This window comes from Amphiprion ocellaris, chromosome 13 (assembly GCF_022539595.1).
Source record: "Amphiprion ocellaris isolate individual 3 ecotype Okinawa chromosome 13, ASM2253959v1, whole genome shotgun sequence".
Lineage (NCBI taxonomy): Eukaryota > Metazoa > Chordata > Actinopteri > Pomacentridae > Amphiprion > Amphiprion ocellaris.
In genome coordinates, this window is record NC_072778.1 from 5650572 (window position 1) to 5675219 (window position 24648).

The 24648-nt window shown below is 40.2% G+C and overlaps 1 protein-coding gene across 3 annotated transcripts in view; it reads right to left on the reverse strand.

Annotated features, from left to right (window-relative positions):
* Window positions 1-7283: 7283 nt before the first annotated feature.
* LOC111578485 (polycomb group RING finger protein 3) overlaps window positions 7284-24648 on the reverse strand; it is an 81280-nt gene continuing 63915 nt past the window's right edge. For all 3 annotated transcript variants that reach the window (XM_035955111.2, XM_023285326.3, XM_055016423.1), the window contains exons 8-10: window positions 18566-18703; window positions 15643-15723; window positions 7284-13447 (exon numbers count right to left, since the gene is read on the reverse strand). In XM_035955111.2, coding sequence (XP_035811004.1) covers window positions 13400-13447; window positions 15643-15723; window positions 18566-18703 — 267 coding nt within the window. In that variant the 3' untranslated portion in view covers window positions 7284-13399. The remainder of the gene's footprint in view (window positions 13448-15642; window positions 15724-18565; window positions 18704-24648) is intronic.

A 24648-nucleotide genomic window follows, 5' to 3' on the forward strand; every position in this document is an offset into this window, starting at 1 on the left:
CAAAGTGGTGGGTTGACAGAATACATACAAATATTATGCAGTCAGTACAAATGGTCATATTGCTTAAGAGAAGCCTCAAAATAGTAAATGATTATCTGAACTGTGTCAGTTCTTTAAACAGTACTTTTCCCTTCTGTAAATGTGCTGTTAAATTACACCTCTGGTAGGTGGAGCCTGTGAGCCTAATTGGTTTAAAGCAGCAGTGTGGAAGAACAGAGCAGACCAGAGCCGATCGATGGGAGGTTGTTCAGGTCAGAGTCAATAACAGAGGAAAAAGCTGACTCTTTGCATTGATGTCTTTACATCATGTGAACAACCTGAGGAAGCAGCCGGGGAGGGATTATGGAGCTGAAAGGAAGTGGCTGTGTTCTCTGGTGGGAAACACAGAATCTGTCTCTTCCCAAGACAAGGGAAAATACTGGCCTATTTATTGTTCCTTCTTTCCTAACCAGTTGTTTAGTGTGCTGTACTGTGTGTAAAAGTTAACATTTGGCATGTAGATAAAAATAGACATTTCACACAACAATTAACCCCCCTGTTGTCCTCATTTATGGGCACCAAAAAATATTGTTTCCTTGTCTGAAAAAATCCAAAAATTCAGCAAAAAAATTCCACAAATTTCAGAAAATTTGCAAAACTTTCAGGAAGAAAATGCCAATATTCCTTAAAAGTTTCCCTTAGAACTTTTATTCTAAAAAAAAATCCCCCAAATGTGGCAAGAAAATTCTTGTAAATATTTTCAAAAAATGAGTAAAAATCTTCCAAAAAAAATCCTAAAAATATGTAAAGTGATTCCATATATATCAGTAAAACTTCCAATATTTTCTTTAAAAACATTCACATAAAAATCAACCAAAATCCAGCAATTTTTGGGGGGAATATCCTTAAGAAATATTTTTTAAATTTTTTTCCCAGCAAAAAATGTTCAAAGATTTCCCAAAAATGTTGAAAATGTGGACATCAGAAGTTTCACTGTGAATTTTTATTTTTTTTTTCCCACATTTTCAAACTTTAAAACAGGTCAATTTTGACCAGCAGGACAACATGAAGGTTAAGGCAAATAATCCTAATTGTACAACAGCCCTATGGTGGCTCTTTCCTAAAATTAAACATCAGTGCTAAAATGTTACCTGAATAATCCACTGATTCCCAATTTATATAAAAAAATATATATTTTCATGATTTTTTGTGAATGTTCTTAAAGAAAATATTAGAAGTTTTACTGATATATATGTAATCACTTTGGATATTTGTAGGATTTTTTTTGAAGAATTTTACTCATTTTTTGAAAAATATTTACAAGAATTTTCTTGCCAAATTTGGGGGATTTTTAAAAATAAAACTTTTAAGGGAAACTTTTAAGGAATTATTGGAATTTTCTTCCTGAAGGTTTTGCAAATTTTCAGAAATTTGGGGAATTTTTTTGCTGAATTTTTGGATTTTTTTCAGACAAGCAAGGAAACAGTATTTTTTGGTGCCTGTAAATGAGGACAACAGGAGGGTTAAAGTCGTCCCACAGGCTGGATTGAACCCTCTGGTGGGTCGGTTATGCTCTAGTATCTTAAGTGTGTGAAACAGGGGCTTTCTGAACCAAAACCATGCTGCTGTTGGTCCATCGACACCTGTAGTGATAGTAGCTACAGGTGAGGATCAATGAACTGGGCTCCAGTAACATGTTAGCAGTGTGTACATTTGTCTAAGGAGAGGTTGTAATGTTTACACAGATTCACACCACAGCTTTCCTCCTGTCAGTGACTGTGATGCTGCTGATTGGTCCATCGATAAGCGTGCCCTCACCGCCTCACGTTTAGAACTTTGTCTATACTACGAATGTGTGTGTGTGTGTGGGGCGGAGGTTGACGGCCGTTGTCATGGGGACGGTTAATACCAGGGCTCTGGGAGATGCTCCTTTGAGTGTCATTGCTCCCAGTTGGTTGCGCTGACACCATCTGCAGAACTACATCTCCCTGACATGGATCACAGTCTGCACATGTTGGTTCCGTAGCTCTTAAATCGCCATCACACACGCAGCCATCTGGGGATTTTTGTGGTTTTCTAAAATAAGAAATTTCCTTAGACAGAAGCCATATGTTGTGTATCACTAATCATGGAAATAGGCTTTTCTCATACAGGAGCTAACTAACATTTACTTCTGTTGACTGTAGATTGTATTTGCAAGACTTGTTCCAAAAAGAGACTTTACATATACCAAAGAGAGTGGAATACTTTGGAAAGTTGCTGCAAGTTTGAGTGAATTAATTCATGTATCTTCAGATTAAATAAGTTCAAAGCAACACAAATGAATAAAAAACTAATTATAACTTTTAGAATTTATATAGCACCTTTAAGAACCGCGTTCACAAGGTGCTTTGACAGTCAAAACATGCAACACAGAAAATCAAGCAAGACATAAGACAAGGCAGAGCAGTTAATTAAAATAAATAGTAAAAATGATAATAAGTTAGATGAATAATTAGACATATTAGCACACATATTAAACAAAGGAACTAGACAGTTTAAAAATTAATGAAAAAGTTTGAGGATCAAAAGTTAGAAATTAAAAATAATAATTAGAAAATTAAAGAATTACAGAGATGACATCACACCAAAGAACCAGGCAGCTAAAATTAAAATAAAACAAGAGAGGACATATAAAATAAACAGGACATAATACAGAATAAAACGCTCAAACTAATTATAGCTAAAAGTAAACTTCACATAAAAGCAATTCTATAAAAGTAAGTTTTCAGAAGTGATTTAAAAGCAGTTACTGACTCTGGAAAAGCTTTTTACATCCTCAAACTCAGACTTTTATTATTATTTGAACATGCAAACTACAGCAAAAGCAGGTTACTTCTGCCCGGTGATTGTTGAATTTGTGAACAAATTCTTTTTAAAACTGTAGAAATGGTAGATTCTGCTCAATGAAATTCCTACTACCTATTCATAAACAGCTATAAATGTTAGAAAGTTTGACAGAAGGATTAGCTAAAGGTCAAACTCCTCTATATTTTGTAATTCTAAGGAATTTATGTTGTATTTTGCAGATAAATAGCTCAATAAAATGCAATAAAAGGTTCTGTCAGTGCAAAATTTGAACCATTTAAAGAAGTAATTTCTGAAATTTTCTTTCCACACAACATAAAAGCACATTTCAGAGTTTTATGTTTCGTGGCATCCAAATGTGTCTCCCTTCTGGAGCTGAAAGATTATTTTCGTGTTGCCACCTTCGTGTCTCTGCTGATGAATTATTGACCTTCTCCACCGGCGTCTCTGCCCCGCATCACAGAGCAGTAATAACCTGAAGCAACAATACTGCCAAACCCATAAAGGGCCAGAATTGGAAGTAAATGAAAAGAAATAAATAAGAAAAATGAATTTATGAAACCCCTGTAAGCCTGCAACGTTTTTCAACTCGGAGGTTCAATCTTCACAAACTCTGAAGGTTCAGTTTTGTGTGGCTGATTGTAGTTTCACACTGGACACACTCTACTGTGAAAACTAATTGTAATTTAATGGTAATGACTAAACTTTGAGATCCCGTCTTTCACAGAATCGACACAGTGACAAGGTTAAACTCTGAACCGGTTCACAGCGGCTGTGCTAGCTGCAGATAGGCCTTGATCCTTCAGTCGAGGCGAGACGGACAGAGAGGCTGCTGTCAAAACCGGCAGCGCTGAGGATATCAAGCAGCACCGGGCTGCTCTCGCTGTCATTCCTCCCATGGCTGTCTAGACACATCAAGACAATTGGGCGCTGGAGCTCTGAAAGCAGCCTTGCCACTTGCCGATCCCTTCACTCACCTCCTGCTGTAGCATCGAACCACGTCCACGAGGAGAGCGGTGTTCATCCACGGCTCAGGATTCCCTGATCTGCTGCAGTCCCTCAGCTGTCAGCATGTTTCCAGGCTGTGGAAGGGATGTTTAAGGACAGTAACAACAATTAGGATTTACCTAAAAGCACAGAGCTGCCTGGACTGCTGCTTTGTTTAGTTTTAGAGCTACACAAGGACACAAAGCAAAAATGTAACTCATGGGTGTCACACATATGGCCGGCGGGCCAAAACTGGCCTGCAGGATGGTCCAATCTGGCCGTCAAGAGTGAAAATGACAGAGAAGGCATTAACTATAAGTTGTAAATTTGCTAAACTGTAAAGGTAAAATAGTTTCCCAATCTTGACAAGTTGTTTTGATCATAAAGTCAAATACCTTCAAGTCTGTTGCCGTGGTTCTCTACTGGTAACTGATGTACTGCTGCTTTGGGATTGGAAGGAGTTGTTGCCCCAAGGAAAAGAAATTCCATCCATCCATTATCTATACATTGCTTAATCCTCATCAGGGTCGTGGGGTGCTGGAGTCTATCCCAGCTGACTTAGGATGAAGGCAGGGAACACCTGGACAGGTAGCCAGTCTATCACAGGGCTACACATAGAGACAAACAATCACACTCACACCTACAGACAGTTTAGAATTACCAGTTAACCTCAGCATGTTTCTGGACTGGTTTCAGAGTAGCTTGGTGGTTAGCACTTTCACCTTGCAGCTTGAAGATCCGGTTCACATCTCAGCCTTCCTGGGATCTTTCTGCATGGAGTTTGCATGTTCTCCCTGTGCATGTGTGGGTTTTCTCCAAGTTCTCCAGCTTCCTCCCACAGTCCAAAAATATGCTGAGGTTACTTGGTAACTCTATCTTGTCCATAGGTGTGAATGCAAGTGTGATTGTTTGTCTCTCTATGTATAGATAAATAGATTGGTGTATAGATAATGCATGGATGAATGTTTTTGGACTGTGGGAGGAAGTCGGAGGACCTGGAGAAAACCAACGCCTGCACAGGGAGAACATGCAGACTCTATGCAGAAAGATCCAAGCCCAGGGCGGTACATGAACCGGGGATCTTCTAGCTACAAGGCAAAAGAATTTAGGACTGCTAATAACACATTGTCTATGGAGCTCTGGGTAGCAACTGAAAGAATAAGGTCACATTGCAGAAAATCTGGTCTGTGTCTGATCTAGGATCAAATATTAAAGCGGCCAAAAGACAGTAAGACCAAAAAATCCTTGGACAGTCATGGTGAAATGAACATTTTTTACATTTTTCTATATTTAATACTATAAACATTTATATTTCTTCTCTTGAAGGAGAAATGATCTATTTATATCTGTGCATTGTTCTACTGTTTTGTTGCTTCTATTTATCTATCCATCTATCCATCCATCCATCCATCCATCCATCCATCCATCCATCCATCCATCCATTCATCCATCCATCCATCTATCTGCAGTATTTTGTCCACTTTGCCCCCCACTTTTAAGCAGATTAATCAATATGGGACCTTTGATTTATTTTAAACCTCGCAGTCTGATGATGTTTACTTTGGCCTCAAAATTTAACAGTTACTGACAGAATTTGGGGATGTTTATTCTTTAATATTTTTTATTTGTTAACAGTCCTCCAGGACTCTCTAATAAAAAATACAAAACTATTAAATTTTTTTCCTTTGATCTAAAAATGCTCTTAAAGTTTTTGGGGACTGAAACTGGAGGACTTTTGCTTCTTTTATAAAGTCAAATTAAATTTTTTTTAATCATTTTTCCAAGTACTGACCCTGAAGAATCGGATTCTGTTGTAAGTATAAATACTCGTATAACTTGCAAGTAGCTGGAAAATGGGACTAGTCTTTGAAATAAGGTTTACCTTCTACCCCCGAGTCAAACACACTGACTGGGAAAGTAACTCTATTACTTCGTTTGCTCAGTTTGTGAACAAATTCTGCTGAAAATCATATGAATCATTTCAGATTTTGTGTGTTAGATGGTGCTATCTATCAACATCATTAAAAAGTAAAATGAGGGAATATTTTTTGGAAGAATAGATGTTCAACCCTCCAGTAGATGGACCAACATTTTACCAAGACACTTTATGTTAGCTTTTCCTTTAATTTGAAACCTGCCTCTACGTATGCAACTAGTTTTGAAGTATTTTAATAACTTTTTTTACCTGGAAAGGTTTGAAATCCCTGCATATTGATGAACTCTCCTGAATCTGACTCATGATGCCCTACTGGTGTCATAATGGCACCATGTGGCCAAACCACCAGCGACAGAAAGAGAAGACAGATCCACAGTCTCCACACCACGGACTTGGTTAATGAGTCAGTAATGTGGTTTTCCTCTTCTCATTTCACACATCTGAGCACTCCGCCCACAGATACTGACTGAAATAGCTGCCATCTAATGGTCCCGAGAAAACAAACAACACATCGCATCCTGTTGTCTTCTCAGAGTAATTTCTCCTCCAACGGCAAACAGCGAGCACAGTCTTGATTCTATTTGCACCAAAGAGGAACCACTGATGCAAAACGAAGCCATATTTACAATTTCAAATGAAGTGGCGCTGTAGATATCCATTTCTGTAGAATGCAAATGCATCTTATCTGCTGCTTTGGATCATCTTCACTCTGTTTATCCTGGATTTAACCGATCTTATAATTTGGACTAAAAACTCAACATAAGGTTTATTATTAAGCTATTTATTGCAGGTTTTCGTGGTGCAGTTCGCTGTCCACTACTGAACGAATGACATTTCAAACAGGATGAAGACCAGCATATGAAATCATGCCGGCCACGCTGGCTCTACAGCTGCAGTATGAGCAGATGGAAACCTGAGGCCCTGCCACCGACCGCCTGACATTTAACATCTGCCATCGAGCTGTAAGGCAGCTGTTGGTGACAAATGCTCTTCTGATTGATTCACAGATTTTTTTGGCTTTATCCTGCACGGCGCAAAACTCCAAATTACATTCGAAGAACTTGAATCAGTCGTCATTGTATTGGGGGGAAAAAAGGGAAGCAACACAGCTGCACAAAAGAGCATTTACTTGTTGTGTTCTCCCCACAGCTGCTGGATTGGACTGCCTGATCCAGGTCCCGGTATTTGTCAGCTTATGCTTCCTACTGGACTCCAGTGGAATGACTGCAAGAAACATTATTGTTTTGAAAAGGTGCATGGAAAGCCACTGATAGAAAAAAAATTTATAGGATCATAGCAAAAAGAAATACCACTAACAGTAAAACAACTGTTTTCACTCATCTTTTTCATAGCAACCAGTGATCTGCTTAGCTTCAGGTTTTTGTTCTCATTCTTGAAACTATGCTGACGTGAGGATGATCTGACGCCCTTTTCAGACTTAGGTAAACCTGCTGCATCATCAGTGACGGTATTCTAGCATCCAGCATACAACGATATTGACACTTCTGTTTCCAAATCAACACAGCACCAGCAGCACTTTTAAAGGCATTTATTGATGAAATACACACTTAGGTTTTGACAAAAGCTTCTGTAGTTTTGTACGTAAGAAATTCCAGCCCCACTCTAGACCCAAAACTCCTTGGAATTAAATGTGGCAATGGAAACCAGTTCATTACATGTGCAATAAATAACAATAATACAAAAAGGAGGCAAGGAAAAGGACACCCGATTAAGTGCCTGTGTTAACCTGAAAATAAAAAAAAGCAAAATCTAAGAAATTTGTTTGCAACAAATGGGGGAGAAAAGAAAAGGAGAGAGAGACAAGACTAAAATAAAATCCAGTCGCTTGTATTTTGGGTGCATTAGTGTATGTTCTGAGATTCCCTGGTCACCCTCAGGACCAGAAGGCATTTAGTGACCTGAGGAACTGACTGGAAAAAATGATAGCAAAAAGAATATTAAAAAATTAAAAATGGAGTTCTACACTGAAACCTGGAACCATCTGAGAACCGTATATTGCACATTTTCCTTGCAAATACAATAACCACATTGCCAGATTCACACTATTCCTTTTTTGTTTTTTTTTTTTTGCTTTTTTGTTTTTCGCACTTGACCTAGAAACGCAACCTATGCATTTGTTATACATGGACAGAGCATTGCGCAGACATTAACACACTTGGATTAATACAAAAAAAGAGGGGTGTTCAATTGCAAAGTCATAATTTAAGCCGTTTTCTGGACGAGTCAGGTAGATTTCACACAAAAAAGAAAGAGGTGAAAGTAAAAGGTTAGAAGAGGAGAGGAAATCTTTGAAGAAAACTGCTGCAGAAGTCACTTTTTCAGCATAAATAATACAAAACTGGACAGATTTAAACTGATGACACCTGCTATGGCTCATGGGAGCATGAAACTGTTAGATTTGGTAGCTGTTGACCGATTTCCCAACTTACATGGCAATTACTGAAGCCAAAAGGTTCAATCTAGCACTCGCACACAAATGTCAAGAGGTGTCATCTTTGAAAACAATCCATAATTCGACCAGTCGTTTGCTCTTCAAACTGCACCACCCATGGCGACACGATTCAGCACATTCAAGCCCTTTTCAGAACTTTTCAGAGCGGGCAGCCACTCCGGCCAAACAATCGTTTTTTGGGGTGTTTTCCTACATGTTGCCGTTTCAGTAACCCTCGAGGTCTCCCTCTCCGTCGCACACGAAGCCTGCCTGTGAGATTACCGAGCTTTACAGAGAACTCAGAAATGAGGGAGAACAAGCGAGCTGGGCAACAAAGAAAGCTACCGCACTCCCAGAGTGGACGCTTATTACAGTGAAGAAAACACACAAGAGCCATTTTAAGTTGCCAGGAATGATTCCGCTGCCAACAACAGGCTTGAAAATAAAAGCTGAAATGGATGGCGCCGCCTTCAGAGAGCAAGCTTCTGAGACATTTCCGAGCTCAGAAAGCGTGCAAAGCAGCACAAATGAATTGTTTGCTCATCTTCACGTCGTGGTGGGAGAGTAAACTCCGATGTGCTCGCGCTGACAGTCGGCGTGAAGCTGCCGAACCACCTCCAATCCAAATTTCACGCAACTCCCCCCGAGCTCCACTCGGATCCTCGCAGGAGATAACAAACGGGCTGACAGGAGGTCAAGGTCGAAGCAGAGACGATGAAGCTCTGACAGATGGCGGCCTCGCTTCCTGCCGGAGACCGTTTGGAGTCGATGCCCTCACCTATCTGCAGCGAGGCACGCTCAGGCCTCCTGTAAGCCTCTTAGCTTGGCTGTCAAGCATAGCAGCGCTGACATCTCAATGTGGAATCCACACGCCGGCGGTGAGGAGGTCGAAGCTCCCGAGAGCTCCGTAGAAATTTGGGGACATTAAAACAAAATCAGCTCTGCGTGATTTTAAATTTCATGCATGTTCTCGTCTTGCGGAGCCAATTATCTGTTAGAGATTGAAGTGTCAATCTGACTCAGAGGCGCAAACATCTCACCAGAGAAGCCTATAATAAGTGTGAGTTTCTCTTGGAGGCACGACATTGCAGCTAGTACACCCAATATCTCACTACTTTTATTTTTCACAGCATCAGCCCCGTCACAGTCTATGACTTATTTAAAGATCCATCTGTTTGCTTTCCAGAGCAAGCCTAGGCAAGAGGGTAGAGCCAAAAAATCAATGGAAAAGGGAAAAAACAGCACCTTCGTTACCAGCACAGCGAGACACCTCTGACAAGAGAAGACACCCAAGGACTCGAGCAGGTACAGAGAGGAGACGTGTGGGGAAAAAAGGCGGGAGGAGAACATCGCAGCACAGCGTCTTTCTGTCTCTGACTGAATCTCTCTTGAAGAAGTTTGAAACGAGGAGTTGTTAGCACCATAGAAAGCACCGGCGGCAGAGACGATGTCTGACCGTCACTGTGGCGAAGACCTGACCCTTCAATGGGTTCATCGCTCGCTTGTTTGAAAAATACTCGACAAATACACGAGGAGTTAGTGAAAGGTTTTGTTCACACTGTAGAACTTTACGATGCATGAAAACTGGAATCTGCTGGTTGTAAAATAGACACTGAAGTTCCATCAAGTCAAAAAGTGTTGCTTCTGTTCTGTTGCCTTTCGAGTGAAATTCGAACTACGCTTTTGTAGTGGGCCTCATCACATTATTTCGGACGAAAAAAATGCATTACCAGGCAGTTTGTTTCGGCATCTGCAACAAATCACAGTGGGGTTTTCCAGCTAAACTGCTATTCATAGCAATTCTGGAACAGCTGATCAGCTCAAGATGATGGACATCTGGCAACCAATGAGAAATAAAATTGGAACATGTCATGAGCAGAATGAACACAACCATGCAGACCAAAAGGCGACTAAACCTGCACAGATGTAGCCTTTGTTTCAACGTCAGACCTTCTCCACGGTACAGAGCAGCCATGCAGTGTTTTACATTGTACAGAAATGTGGTAACCTTTCTTCTGGGGTAGTTACAGTAGCACCGTGTGTTTGGGGGTGTGTTTTTTAACAGCTTAATCACCTGAAGGAAAAAGCTGACGTACAGTAAAGAGATATCATCATAAAACAGACACTTAAACATGACGAGGACTCCGGTTGGATGAAGCCGAGGCTGAAAATTGAACTGACTGCAAAGCAACACGACTGACTGTAACCTAGAACTGCAAACCAGGTCACTGCGATGAGAATCACCGGTCGAATTTCTATGTATTCATGTGTTTAACCCTCAGAAATACCAAGTCTTACAAAGACATAACAGCACACAACAGTTACAGGATTTTCACCAATTACAAACACAATACTCGCCTATGAGCTGGCGAGATGGTTGAGGGCTCATTGTTTTTGGTTTTAAATCATTTTTTACCAGTAGATCATCTTTCAAAATGGAAATTTCCAATTTTACGCAGGCCGATTACAATGTTCAGTGTTTAAAGCAATAATAATAAAGGGAAAAGTGGGAACAAGGCTAGAAGTTGTCGGAAAATGTGTAGATCTGAAACAAATCTGAATGCTTCTACTGCAACTACAGGTATACCAGGACGGAAGCAGCAGATGTTGGTCAAAACTTAACCTTTTTAAAAACAAAAAAAGAATACAGATTTCATGATTTAATGCAACAAAATGGCACCAAAAAACCAAAAACAATGTCGCCTTACAAAGGTAGCTGGATTAAGGGTATTCAAGAACATAAAGTTTATCGTAAGAAATGAACTGAAACATGCAGGAGGAGTTTTGGTTGAGCTGGTTTTGTACAGACCTGTAGGCTATAATGCATTAAATACACACGACATAGGTCCTTGTGTGGCAGAGTTCCTATACATTGCTTTGAAATCCAATTTGCAATTCCATTTTTCCAGACGTTTGACATGTGAGGATGCATAGGAACCCTGCATGTGAACATACAGACAAAAAAAAAAAGCTTGTTGTGGGCTGACATAATGCGAAAGGTAAATTGTCGTTGAATTACCAATGAGACAAGTCAGTGAGGTAATACTACTTGAGGTCTGACACGGTGTTCAGGGATCCAGTTGTGGTCACGTTAAAGACAGTTCGGTTCAGGATTTTTTAGGGTTAAGACATTTTGTAGTTTGACAGAACATCGGTTCGCTGCGTCACACAGTTAAGAACAGCATTGCTCCTGAGGAATAGTCCTCAAGGTTAGAAACATACATTTATGAGCACCAAATGACCAAACAGCGGTCATTTTATTCAGAATTTCATTATCAAAATGTTCAAAAAATCTCAGTCCCTGTGCGAAACCTGAATTTGCAAGTTATTTTTTTCAAAAAGACTTGTAAAATTGTGTCTTGTGAAGTCAACAGTATCGAACACTGGCTATTCTGCAAAAAAACACCAAGTTTTATAGTGATTTTGTGACAAAAACAATACCTATCTTTCAGAAATGTTCTTAAATTAATTCTCTTAAGCACTGTGCAACTTTTGCACATTTGCATCTCAAGCTGGCAGTGAGAAGTAACTGAAATCTACTCCAGAAACACAACAATGTGACATCGGTAACCTGCACTCCTGTTTATCAAACCGGCCCATCTGTGCTGCTTCACACCGCAGACGTCCTGCTTTGAGGAGACGAGCACGCAGTTTTTGTTTCATCTTCTTGACTGATAAATGTCGATATTAAACACCGTAATCGAGTTGGGTTAAGACCGTCTTTGTGGCTGTTAAGACGAGTGAGACTGGACATTTAAAAAGAAAAACACTACTGCGGAGCTTTGGTAGTTTTGCAGTAAAAATATGAACTAATGCAGCCAAAGAAAATGCGTGGTGCGAGGGCGCGAAAAAACATCTGCTCAAACCGAAAGCTGTAAACATGTGGGTGTAAAAGCAGTAGCCTGGTGCTGCTGAAAGGCTGCACAAACAGGGACGGATATTAAGGACTGCATGGTTTCACAACTGTGGGATTAAAATCAATTAAAAAAATGCCCAAATTTTGCATTTTCATGTCTTGCAGGCATTTACGGACATGAGTATCTTCTGTAAAATCTGAATATATTGTCAGAAAAAAAAGGAAAGAAAAGGTTAACTGTATAGAAGGCAGGTGAGATGAGGAGCATGAGGTTGGGGACACTTCTGAAGCTTCGTCCTTATCTGTCCTAAAGTCTCGTAATTCTATTAGAGCAACGTAACATATTTGGACCCCACGTACACATAAATGGAAGAGGATTTGATATAGCTGTTTTGTGTCTTTCCAAGACAACATAAAAATGCATTTATATATTTTGATACTGATAGTGAGTCTGTCTTTAAAAATCCTAATTTATCACCTCCAGACACTTCAACATATAGATAGCACTTCTGGGATCCACTCTTTTTTAACAGTCTAAAGTCTCTTCAATCTCTCTCTTTCTCTCTGTAATGACATTTTATGTACAATATTGGTATATAGAACATAAATTACTACACAAAAAAAAAATTTGCCTATTCACAATTGACAATCAAGAACTCAATAATAGCAAATTAGACAAAGCCAACGAAATGAAATAAAAAAAAAACAAAGATTCAGAGACATTTTACTTGATAAACAGCTTAAAATTGATGCCTGTTATATAACTTTTCCATATACTTTCTGTGCTCCAAAGACGTGTCGAGTGTACTGTGAAAGGAAACGTATAAAAAAAACCTTCTTCTTCTCCTGTCAGTCATTGTCTCAGGAGGATGAAGTCTGCATGAAGCTCAAAAAGACGGTCATGTGATTCCCGACATCTTGTTTTGTGTAAACAGAGCACCAGTAGTGTCTTGGTTCCATGTGTCTCTTCTGTACAAAAGTATAAATATATGCTTTCTCTCCATTTGTTTTTGTATTTTTTTTTTTCTTTTTTTCTCATGTTCACATATGTAGGATGTAGCGGACAAAAAAAATGGTTGTTTCAGTTCCTAAAAACACACCAGTGTTGCCGTGTCTGTGCTGGAGGCCACCAGTTTTTGTCGTGTTCGTCCCCCTTTCCCTCCCTTTAGATCCCGATTGGCTGCTGGCTTGTGTTGACTTTTACCGTCGGGGTGTTTGCTTGGTGTTGGTTGATCGTCTTTGCATAAATAAAAAGGTTTCGGCACAGTTCGCGGCCACTGGGCCAACAACAGAAAAGGGAAATTAAAAAAAACAAAGAAAACAACCGTTGTGTCCGTTGTAGCTACAGCAGATCCATCTTGGGTCTGTAATGGAGCAGGAGGGGTGATTTCTGGAGAGGAAACACAAAACACAACCTCAGCAAAAGACGGATTTTCTGAACTCATACATTCACAACTAGTTTATCGGCAGGACCTTGGCACGGCTGTGGAACTATGGATTTGTGTTTATGTTCAAGCGGGTTAGTGAAGGATCTAGTGGGACAGATTAAAACATGATGGCAAAACTGTCAGGAAACAATTTAATAGTTAGTGAATCACAGACAGGCTGCACTAAATGATTCACTACCTACTGTAGAGACTTAACACTGCAGCCAAGGCCAATAAGTTAGGTGTTTTATTTGCTGGCAGAGATGTTGTCCCCAGGTTGATTGCTCTCATCTGACCTGATTAGTTGGATGATCACCAGTGTTCCTTTCATAAAGATAACAGCTCTCCATCAATGGCCCTCCAGGATTAGTCTAGTATTTTTGGCAGCAGAAGGAATATTACAGCGTTGTCACAACTTTGGTCTCACCCAACCCAAAGGAGACTTCCAGGTCTGACTTATTGTACATTTACCTTGGAGTCGGCTCCAAAGTAACTGGCACGATGTCAAAGAATTTGCTGGTGTGATTGCACTTTGGAAGGACATACGCTATCGTTCAAAAGTTTGGGGTCACTTAGAAATGTCCTTATTTTTTGAAAGAAAAGCATTTCTTTCAATGAACATTAAATATACCAAACTAATGAGAAACCCAGTCTAGACATTGTTAATGTGGTAAATGACTATTCTAGCCAGAAACGGCTGATTTTTAATGGAATATCTCCATAGGGGTACAGAGGAACATTTCCAGCAACCATCACTCCTGTGTTCTAATGCTACATTGTGTTAGCTAATGGTGTTGAAAGGCTCATTGATGATTAGAAAACCCTTGAGCAATTGTGTTAGCACATGAACAAAAGTGTGAGTTTTCACGGAAAACATGAAATTGCCTGGGTGACCCTAAACTTTCGAACAGTAGTGTAAAGTCGAGTGTAAACTTGTAGACTGCTTACCACAACAACCAAGATGGAAGATCATCTGTAAACAACAGGCTAACTCGTTTTAGTAGTTCTTGTGCTGGGATCACGGGTTGATATTTTTGTATTTTCAGAAAGCAAACGAATGCTAGCAGGTGCTTGCTGCTCTGCTCTGAGTTTGGTATCATTTCACTGTCAAATCAAATGATTTATTTCGCTACAAATACAAGCTCTTTATGCAGATTTAGAGTTAATTTAGGCTAATAAGGCTAGCAGGTTGAGTGTGCTTAATCTGTACAGATTTTCTTTCCTCTAAGGCCACTTGATTGGTTGAAAAGTCTATTTTAGCCCTATTTGTTGGCTTACTGGATAAAAAAAATACATTCAGGAGTGACTTGTTCACTTTAGCTGACGTGTTTGGATTAGGTCAAGTTAAACTGAGAGGATTCTGTTAAACACTAACATTAAGGCCTGACCATTTTTCACTTGCCCATGTGAATTCCTGTATACTGAACTGTGTAAATGTAGAGGCTCTTTCAACGTTTTGGTGCTTATTCATTACTTAACACCATCAGGGAGGTGTTTGATCAGTCCAAATTCCTTCCGCAGCATGAATCCAAATGTAGACTCGGAGCCAGCAGAGCTATTCAAGGCAAAACTCACTTTACTTTTAGTGCTGAACAGACTGTTGCACAACACTGTTTACCTGCTGTAAACATTTGAACAGTATTGTGTATGTTTTCTTACCCTTCCTAGAGCTATAATACCTGCTCTTTTATTTCAGTGCGACATATCACCAGCCTTTTTGCCGTTTTATACTGATTAGCCTGTAAATAAATATATCAGTGAAATATGCTGTACAAGTACCATGTTGTGTATTTTATCTTAGTAATGTATAAATACTAGTTTCAATATTAATCAGTTGATGAGAATGTCCACCAGTCCTGTACTCAGCAGGCTGAACTATTATTAGGAAGTAAAGTCCTACTCGAGAGCTATCACTCTTGTTTTTTTTTTTTTAATTAAATTTGATAAGATGGCATTCTACATGTTAATACACATCAGTCAGTTAAATCTGCATCACCCTGATTGCAGAGCATCCTAATTTGACATGTAAGTGTAGATTAATTAAACCATATTCAGCCTAAAGACTGCACTATAACTCAAACTCAACAAGTTTTCACAGGGAATGCGACGCCGTTATCAAATTACGTCTGAATATTCATGTGTTTGAACTACTGATTACCTTAAATCTCCATCTTGTCACAACAACAAATTTCAAAGTGTGGTCCTTCCCCAAGATTTCCTCGTTGCATAAAATGTCCAGCTGTTGAAAGAAACAGAAAAGCAAATTACTGAGCAATACGTGACCTGAGACACGCAGAAGCTCTCCCCTTTTCCTCCAGAAAGTTTAAAAACATGACTGGAATATGACAGAGGAAGGTTGGAGGTCTCAGTGTGGTGAGAAAGCCAAAGCTACCCCACCTACCCTCTGGTCCTCTGCCCTCATTTTTTCCCCACTGTCTGTTCTAACATCACTGTTTCTTGGAGAGGGAACGGGGGGAAGCTTATTTTGACACAGAGTGGCCCCTGGCTCCTCTGCACAGAATACAAAAGTGCAACACTGAACAGGGGGGCCGGCTCGCCAAATCTACCTCTCCCCCATCTGAAGTCAACATTGATATCCCCGCCTCGCATCTGCATCTACCAATCAACACTGTGAGACAGAGAGGGAGGAAAGAGAGAGAGAGAAGGCTGCAGAGGAACACTGCCACAGCGCCACCTGCTGGCTGTCAATGGACGCTAGGCCTTAATCAGCAGCAGCGGTGAGATGGAAACTGTAGGTCTGAGACTAGGGAAGATTCCACAAATGATTCAGGGGAATACTTAGAATATTTTGTGTTAAGATGGATTTTGTGTCAAAAAATAAAAAATATGTTGGCAGAAAATGACAAAAATCTTCTTAGATGTCCTTGAACTGAGAAGAAAGTTGTACAGCAGGCACAGAAAGGGGTCAGGCCAACAAAAATGACTTCTTGTCCCACTAACCAAATACAAAACCAGCTGTGGAATGCTCTTCCTCTACAGATCGGTCGACTCCTGCGAAGCTTTTATGAGGCAGCTGAAAACGTTTTTATTCACTGGTTGACATGTAGCATTATACTAATTCAGCTGTACATGTTTGAACCAGAAATCGATTCAGAAGAATAATTATACAGAAACTTGACTGCTTCTTTAAGTTTGTTAACTATAAAACCCCAGAAGTCTAAATCTATGTTTTTGGGACTGTCACTCTTACACTGCAGTTTCAAGGTGGTCATGCTAAACCACGGCATTGACCAACATATAAACAAACACCCAATGAACATCTTAACACCTTGATTTTGACTGAAGAGGGCCAATACTGAATGTAAAAATTTACACTCAGTACTGGCCCCCTTGTATTAATTCCTCAAGTAAAGATTCTTAATTGCTGCTATTCCTTGCTATTCTATCTGTGACAGTGAATTGGATACCTTTGTATGTTGGCATACTATTCAAAAATGATAAATTGTGCTTTAAGGGGTATTTTTCAGTATCTTTCAGCAATTTGCTATGAAAAGCATAAAGGTTTTCTCCACTTGAAAGGCTCACAATGGAAATTTGACGCATTTGAAGATGATTTACAAGAAATACATTTGGAAGAAAAAACTTTCTGCTATACCAATTATGTATATCTTTTCTCAGTTTTCTGAGAACTGTGAAAAAAAGCAGTCTAGGAGAGAAATGTTAGTCTTTGACATGTCATAGCTCTCCAGTGAAAAATATGCATCACCAATTATAGGGAGTTTTTGAATTTTTCCACAAACCGAAGATCAAATTGAAGATTTGACAGCTGTAAAAATCCTTCATCTTAAGCTTAATAAACCATTTAGAAAACAACGAAAAGGCCTTTTTGCAAAGGTCAAAACGGGGCCGACATTCTTGAGGTTGTACATCCCTCCTCTAAAATAAAAGATCTTTACATAGTGCTATTTATCATTTTAAGTGCATTTCCCACACTTGTTTGTTTTCTGTTATTTGGTCATTTCTTCTATGTTTAATTTAGAATGTGTATTTAGATGGGAACAGCGACCTCAACAACAGGCCTACAAACACGAGGAATAAGCAAGTGGCGCGCTGTTCTCTGACAAAGCGGCGTGTTGTAAAGCTCCTCGCTTGGCTCAACGCTGAAAGCAGAATCGTTTCAAACAACATCTTTTGATAGTCAATAGATAAAACAATGGCTGGCGGGTAGAGCGTCCGCCTCGCCAAAGTTGTGTTATGGAGGCCGACGATATGATGGAGCCTGCCCACTCATCTCTGTGACAGCCAGTTAAAAAAAAAGACATGGGAGAAAATAGAAAAATAGACAACAAGAAGGCGACTGTGAGGATTATTCACAGCAATCTAAAAATCCATCTGTCAAATTATCGCCCACTCCCCCATTCTGCTGCTCCGAACAGGGTGGTGAAGACAACAAACAGGAAAATTAGATATCATAAGGGTTTGTTTCCTGCTAAATATAACAAACATAAAAAAGCCTCGCATGAGTCAGTGCAAAAATATGATAAATAAACTGACCTTTATGTAATTTCCTGCAATTAAATAAACTTTCTGATACACAGAACTCACACTGCCCAGCTGGTGCTGCAACAAGTTAAAATGAACTACAAGAATTAAGAGATTTGTTCCAATTTGCTACAAATCCGTTTTGTAAGTACAGGAATTAAGACAAATGATGACAATCTATCATTTCCATCTTTTTTTTTTTTTTTTGAGAATAAATCAGTGTAAAATGTAATGTGGAGTAAAACTTTTTGGAATTAAAAAACAATATTTCTGCAAAGTCACTTCTTGTGCTGAGGTGATTCTCTACCAATTCAATATGTTCTTTTACTTATATTTTGCCTGTAAAGTTTCAAGCCTTCAGGTTAACTCCAGCTTTGAGCGATTAAATGGTCTGATTGGTGTCCAATGTTAGTGTAAATGTTATTAATACGGACAGAAGTGGCATTAAGGGTGGAATTCCCTCCAGAATTAGTTCCTTAGTTTTACACTAAAACCACATTCATCATGAGACGGATCTAGCAGGGCTTTGCTCTCATCGCGGTGCTTTCCAGGCTGGTGGAGCGCGTCATTATCTGTACCTCATTAAATGATGTCAGGTTAAGCTTTTTGGCGATGAACTTCTTGAGGTGGAGGACCGTGGCTTGTGCTGAACAGCGGATCCACTTGCGCTTCAGACCCCGAAGCTTGCTGCTGTTGCACTCCAAGCAAATGCTGACCTGTTTTTGGAGGACACACAGAAAGAAGAGCACGGTGTTTTGGGGTTTCAAGTCATCAATGCCATCAGTGAGGCCCAAATTAATTCTGCAATATGACATCAATCATCCAGCCAGAGTCATAAAGAACTATAATCAGCCACAAGAGGAACAAGGAGTCCTGCAACAGATGGTATGACCCCCACAGAGCTCTGATCTCTACATAATGGAGTCAGTCTGTTATTTATATGAAGAGACAGAAGACAGTTCTTCTGGCTTCACAGAAGAAAGGAGATGTGAAAATGCAATAAAACTGGCTTGGCATAAAAGTATGTTTTCAGCACCTTTCAGACACACAGAAGCGGTTTTTCTTAAAACAGATGTTCCTATAATTTGAAAAGGTTTGGATGTACCAAAGAGCCAACATACTGCATTTACAAAACCCACTTTAAGAACAGTTACATTACAACATGCGTTGTCATTTGATTGGAGACTGTAAAGGAGAAATAAATAAATCACTTTTGTCATTCCAAAAGGCAGAGGAGACGTACTGTATGCGTTGTCTAACCACATCTATCCAAGTAAATGTGCATAAACTGCTAAACAAAATAAAACTGTAGTGTTAAAATGGAGTTTTATGTCATGCCATGGGTGCATTCCACCTCTATCTCTCTAAGATCCTGAAGGGAAAACTTTAGGAAACTGATTTAACAGAAGAACTGTGGCAACTTCTCCATGATACTGAACAAGCCCTGTGCCAAGTACTTTACATAGATTTAGATTATTTTTTTCAGTCTAGTGCCCTTTTTTTAATGAAGTTAGAGGTTATTATCTTTGTACACCATTGTATACATTTAGCTATGCCAATTTCTCGGCTCTGTGTATTATACTGGCTGTCACTTTGTTAGTCTAACATTCTTGTTTAGAGCAAGAGTCATGACAACTACAGGACTGTGATAAGGATCAAACTAATTACTTTGGAAATCCTGATACGCTCGCCCATCAACACCAACATGGCTGAACTTCCGTCAACCTCATGTCTGCATTCAGCTACAACAAAACATGTTGAAGCAACGACAACGCCTGCATGTTGCACATTAGCATGGAACATTAAATGTTAAACTGCAGAATGCTAGTTGAAGTTTGGCATGTTGACGTGTCAGCATGGTGGCGGTCACATTACTCTGACAAGAAGAACAAGACATGACAATTTTGCTTGCTGTAGGAATTTAAAACTGGACTGCAGGACTTTTACATATAAAGGAATCTGTTGCATTGAAGCCAAATGGGTTCACATAATGCTGATAAAGCCCATCAGCACAAGCTAAATCTCTCTGTGTTCAGCAGTATACGGGAGTTTTCAGTTGGCAAGAGGTGCAACGACAGTGATGGAGACAGAGTAGGTACACTAACTACTTGCATGGTGGAAAAACCTAGGAAGCGTCTAAGAAATGTTTCTCATGCTCAAGACAGAAAAGAAACTGTAGTCAGAAGGACTACAGTGGAAAGAAACAGAGATCGATGGCTAAGTAGACATCATAGGTGCAGCGCTTGTAATTACTCTAACTTCATACTTTCACTTATTCAGAGGATGTCAGTTGAGTTCACTGTTGCCCAGGACACATTCACGTACACTCTGCTAAAAGAAGGAGGCCGGATGAGGCTCCGACCACTTCCGGAAGTCACCTAAGTCACCTGAGCGATCGGATCTCAGTCCGTCCTCAATATGTCTGGGATGCATTCACACCTGAATGTGCAGCTGTCCACTCGTGATCAGATCAGCCAGGACGCATGTTAATGTTGGGTGTGAACAGGCCTGAGAAACCCACGATCCCACATTCACACCCACTTCACTTTGTTGTGTGGAGGTGAGCGAGGCGCTGACACTGCACTTCCCTTTCTGTCCCTTTTTATTTGATTGTCATGTGTACAACTCGATGCAACGCTATCAACGTTAAAACGGAAACAAAAGAGCCTATGATGTCCAGCTTTTCACTCTGCCTTCCACTGTTCAAAGGCACTATAAGCGCATTTGAATTCAGACAGAACAGGACGTTTTAAAAACTGGCTGAGACTGTAGGTTTGCAGCAATGTTTGAAACAGTAAGTTTTTTTTCTCTAATTCCACCTACTTTGCCATGCAGAATAGTTAATTCGGCCTGACAATGGTGCTCATTCCGACCTCTGCTTTCACTGAGTCTTAAATCTAATGTCTGAGGCGACATTCCCGCATTGATGGGATCATTATGTTTTAAAAACAATCAGTAACCACTGGTTTGCCAGAGGTAAAGAGGGGAGCAAGCGTGGAGATGTAGTAGCTACAGCAACTAGACATAGTCTATGGAGGTAAAATCTGGGAAGCCTTCAAGACAAGTTTCTGATGCACTGGACAAATAAGAAAATCGACAGTCAGGAAGGATTACAGTGCAAAAAAAGATCGACAGTGAGGCATAGGCTATAAGTTTGTGACATGAAGTGAGTGTGCTTAATCGGAGCACATCAGTTGTCCTGCATTGCTAAAGGCAGGAGGCTGGTTCAGGTCCAAACCACCTCGGAATCTGATCTGAGCGATCAGATCTCAGTATATCCTCAATATGTCATGAATGGATTCACACCTGAATGTAGAGCTGTCCACTCGTGATCAGATCAGCCAGGACACATGTTAGTTTTGGGTGTGAACAGGCCTGAGAAAGCCACAATCCCACATTACCAAGACATTGTACTTCCGTTCCTATCCCTCTTTGACTGTCACACAGCTATTTGTGTTTCATCTTTACAACCCAGTGCAACACCTGGAAAGCCTTTCTGGAACGATTTCATGTCTTCCCCCTCCATGATGTCCAGCTTTTCACTCTTCCTTCCACTGTGGCGGTTCAAAGCAACTATAAGCACATTTGAATTCAGACGTGGTCGGACAGCACATCTTAAAAAACTTGTTCTGAGCTTGTGGCATTGTCTGAAATGGCAACAACAGTTTTATTTCCTAAGCTCACAGCTGAACATAATGACCAGAACTTGTTTCACCTACTTGTAAATCATGTAAAAATGCTAATTCTGTCTGACACTGGTGCTCATTTGCCCCTCTGCTTTCAGAACACATCTCATTAACCTTGTACTGTTGTCTTCTATTTATTGGCTTCTTTCATGCGACCAAAGGCTGCTGCCAGTGGCCCGTGCACTTGTTATTCCCCTGAGGTGACACAGTAGGTGGCTTTGGCAGTCGATGGTTATGGGAGTCAGGATGCATTACTGCCACCAGGCTTCTGCTCCCACATAGAGAGAGACAGAAGAAGCTTTGCATTTCTTCATTTGTGGGAGTCCTTCTGTCACTTTTTATCTCGCTCTTTTGAGACAGGAAGAGCTAACATTACCCTGGTTCCTGTTTAAACTTGGAAATTATCACTGTTCTCGAATAAACACTGGCAGCGCATCAGCGCACAGCCTGCCCTTCAATAAGCAAAGACCAACATTGCAATATATCTGCCTTCCAGTGGCGCTGGCAATGTGGGAGGCTCATAATGTGAAATAAAAGCTTTGGCAGTGATCTGGACTCCATAGCGGCTCGACAGCAATCCGCAAGACAGTTTCATTACATTTAAGTACATTAGTGACATGTTCATGGAGACACGGAGTCCTGCGACAGCTAAGCACACAGACGTGCTGATGCTACAGCTAAGCATGTCAACATAAATTTATATGTGTTCTGTTTCTGAAAGCTCCACACTTTATTTTGAGACTTTCACCATTTAACGACTGAGTTTTGAGTGCTTGCACACTTCTGATGCAACATTTTTATCTGTTTAGTTTTTCTGAAGTCTCCTGTGTGCAAAAATGTGCAAGTCTTGAGTTTGGACCTCTGACAGAGCAGGCTTTCCCACTTGGAGAATTTAATTAATAATTCAGAGCAAAGCTGTGTACTCCAATTTCTCCAAAGTAGACTTTTAAAGCCTCAAATAGCTGCAGTTTATTAAATTTACACAATCTGTTCTCACCCCATGGACATTTTATCAAAATGTGATGAAAGGCTGAGGGTGGCCTTATCATCAGACTTTATCCCTCATCTGAAAATATTAACCTCTGAAACTCCATGTTTTCACGCTTTGCAGATAACGTGCGTTCCTCAGATTTATTCTAGCTTTTGTTGTGTTTCTGTTTTCCTTCTCTAGTTTCATTAGATTTCACTGGCACTGCCTCACAGCCCAAGGTTACATTCTGAAAGGTCATCCAGAAGACAGCGGGGAAGTGTTCTGCAAGTTGGCCAAGCGTGCCGCTTCGCCTGTCGGTTCTTATATCTGAGTGATGGGGGGCCAATCAGATTTCTGGGACAATTTTGTTCTTCATCTTTATACTGACTGAAACTGCTGCTAACACATTTTTGCACTTAGTTTCTATGCTTTGGCATCTTTCTCTTTACTTTGCTTTTGTATTTTCTGCACCTCTTTCTTCACCACTCTCTGCTTTTCTAACACCATTAATCTTTGAATACGGCATTCTCCACGATCCATTCTGGCATTTGAAGGACCTTTAGAGTCTTAAGTGCTGTCCATAGTTTCTTTACTGTTTTACAGCTCAATCAAAGTAGTAGAGGCTAACACAAAAACTCTAAAGTAATTCAAACTTCTATCCGATTTATATTGTTTACCTTTGCCAGCTCATTCTGTAGAACATAATGGTCCGGCTGCATTCATTATTATTCTGCTATGGAGGAAGGAAATGCTCCAGCTTGTTTGTATTTGTTTAAACCAATCACAATGGTTTTAACAAAGGATGTGGCTTAGGTGATCCCTCTAAACAATGAATTGTTGTGGTTGAATATCTGCATGCAGGAAGACGTGCACTGTTACTTAAAAAATAACTTTGCTGCACGACCAAAATCTTCAGCAAAACTCAAAATGTTCAGTGTGGTAGGCTACTGTCCAAAGGATGTTCTTGTGTTCTGTAGTGAAGAGGACTTTGAAAGTGGTAACACATAGAAAGAGAGAACAAGCTGACTAAAATTAGTAGATAATGGCAAGCTTGCACCCGGAGCTTATACCTAACAAATTACACCTGGGTTTATGTGAAGTAGCAGGATAACAAAATAGTGTTTGTTCAGTGTTCATGGATAACATAATCAGATGTTTTTGAGGATTCCAAGAAATATGGGAATCTGTCAGCTGAGAGCTCCTCCACAAGCTTCAACAATCAGAGCTTAATGACAGGATTTGACACTGCATTGCACCTTTTTTTTTGCAGCGTGGCTCTAAGATTCTTACCACAGCCTGGTGTCAGCAGCCGTTCTGTACCATGCAGAGGATTTCTGATGCAGTGCTATTGTTTAGCCAACACGGTTTAAGGTGGGTTTTGATCTAAAAGCTGCCTGCTTATAAACATACGGACATCTCCACCGTAGCCTATCTTATTCCATCATTTCTCTCCATCATCCTTCCACTGCTACTGTTTCCACCCCGCTTGCTCTGATGAGCTTCACCTTTTCAATCACTTCACATGTTGCTGCCCTCCAGCATACCAAGCTAAGAATCGCATTCGACTATTTATGATCACCTCATCACCCTGCATGGTGACTTGTGATCATCAGCAGGGATGTTTTTTTTTCTTTCAACCCTGCAATTCCTTTCTTTTTTTATCCGTCATCTTGTATTCCTCGGCTGTCTCCGTCCCCGCCTCCTGCCCATGACATTTGACATCACTGCATTCAGCTCACATACAGAGAATATCAGCTATTCCGTGTGCATTCTGCAAGGCTGCTGAATATCCAAAGGGTGAGATCTTCACCCTCGTCGGGGCAGCCAGCCTTCCCCCGGATGACAATAAAGAACTGGTTCTTCGGAGACGGCTGGCTTGTCTTAAAAAAAAAAAAAAACAATCTGAATTTCTAAAATGGCAAAAACATTTTTTTTCAAGATGCAGGAAAGATACTTTGTGTTCCTGACTGTCTGTCTAGCAACAACAATAACACCACTCTCTCTC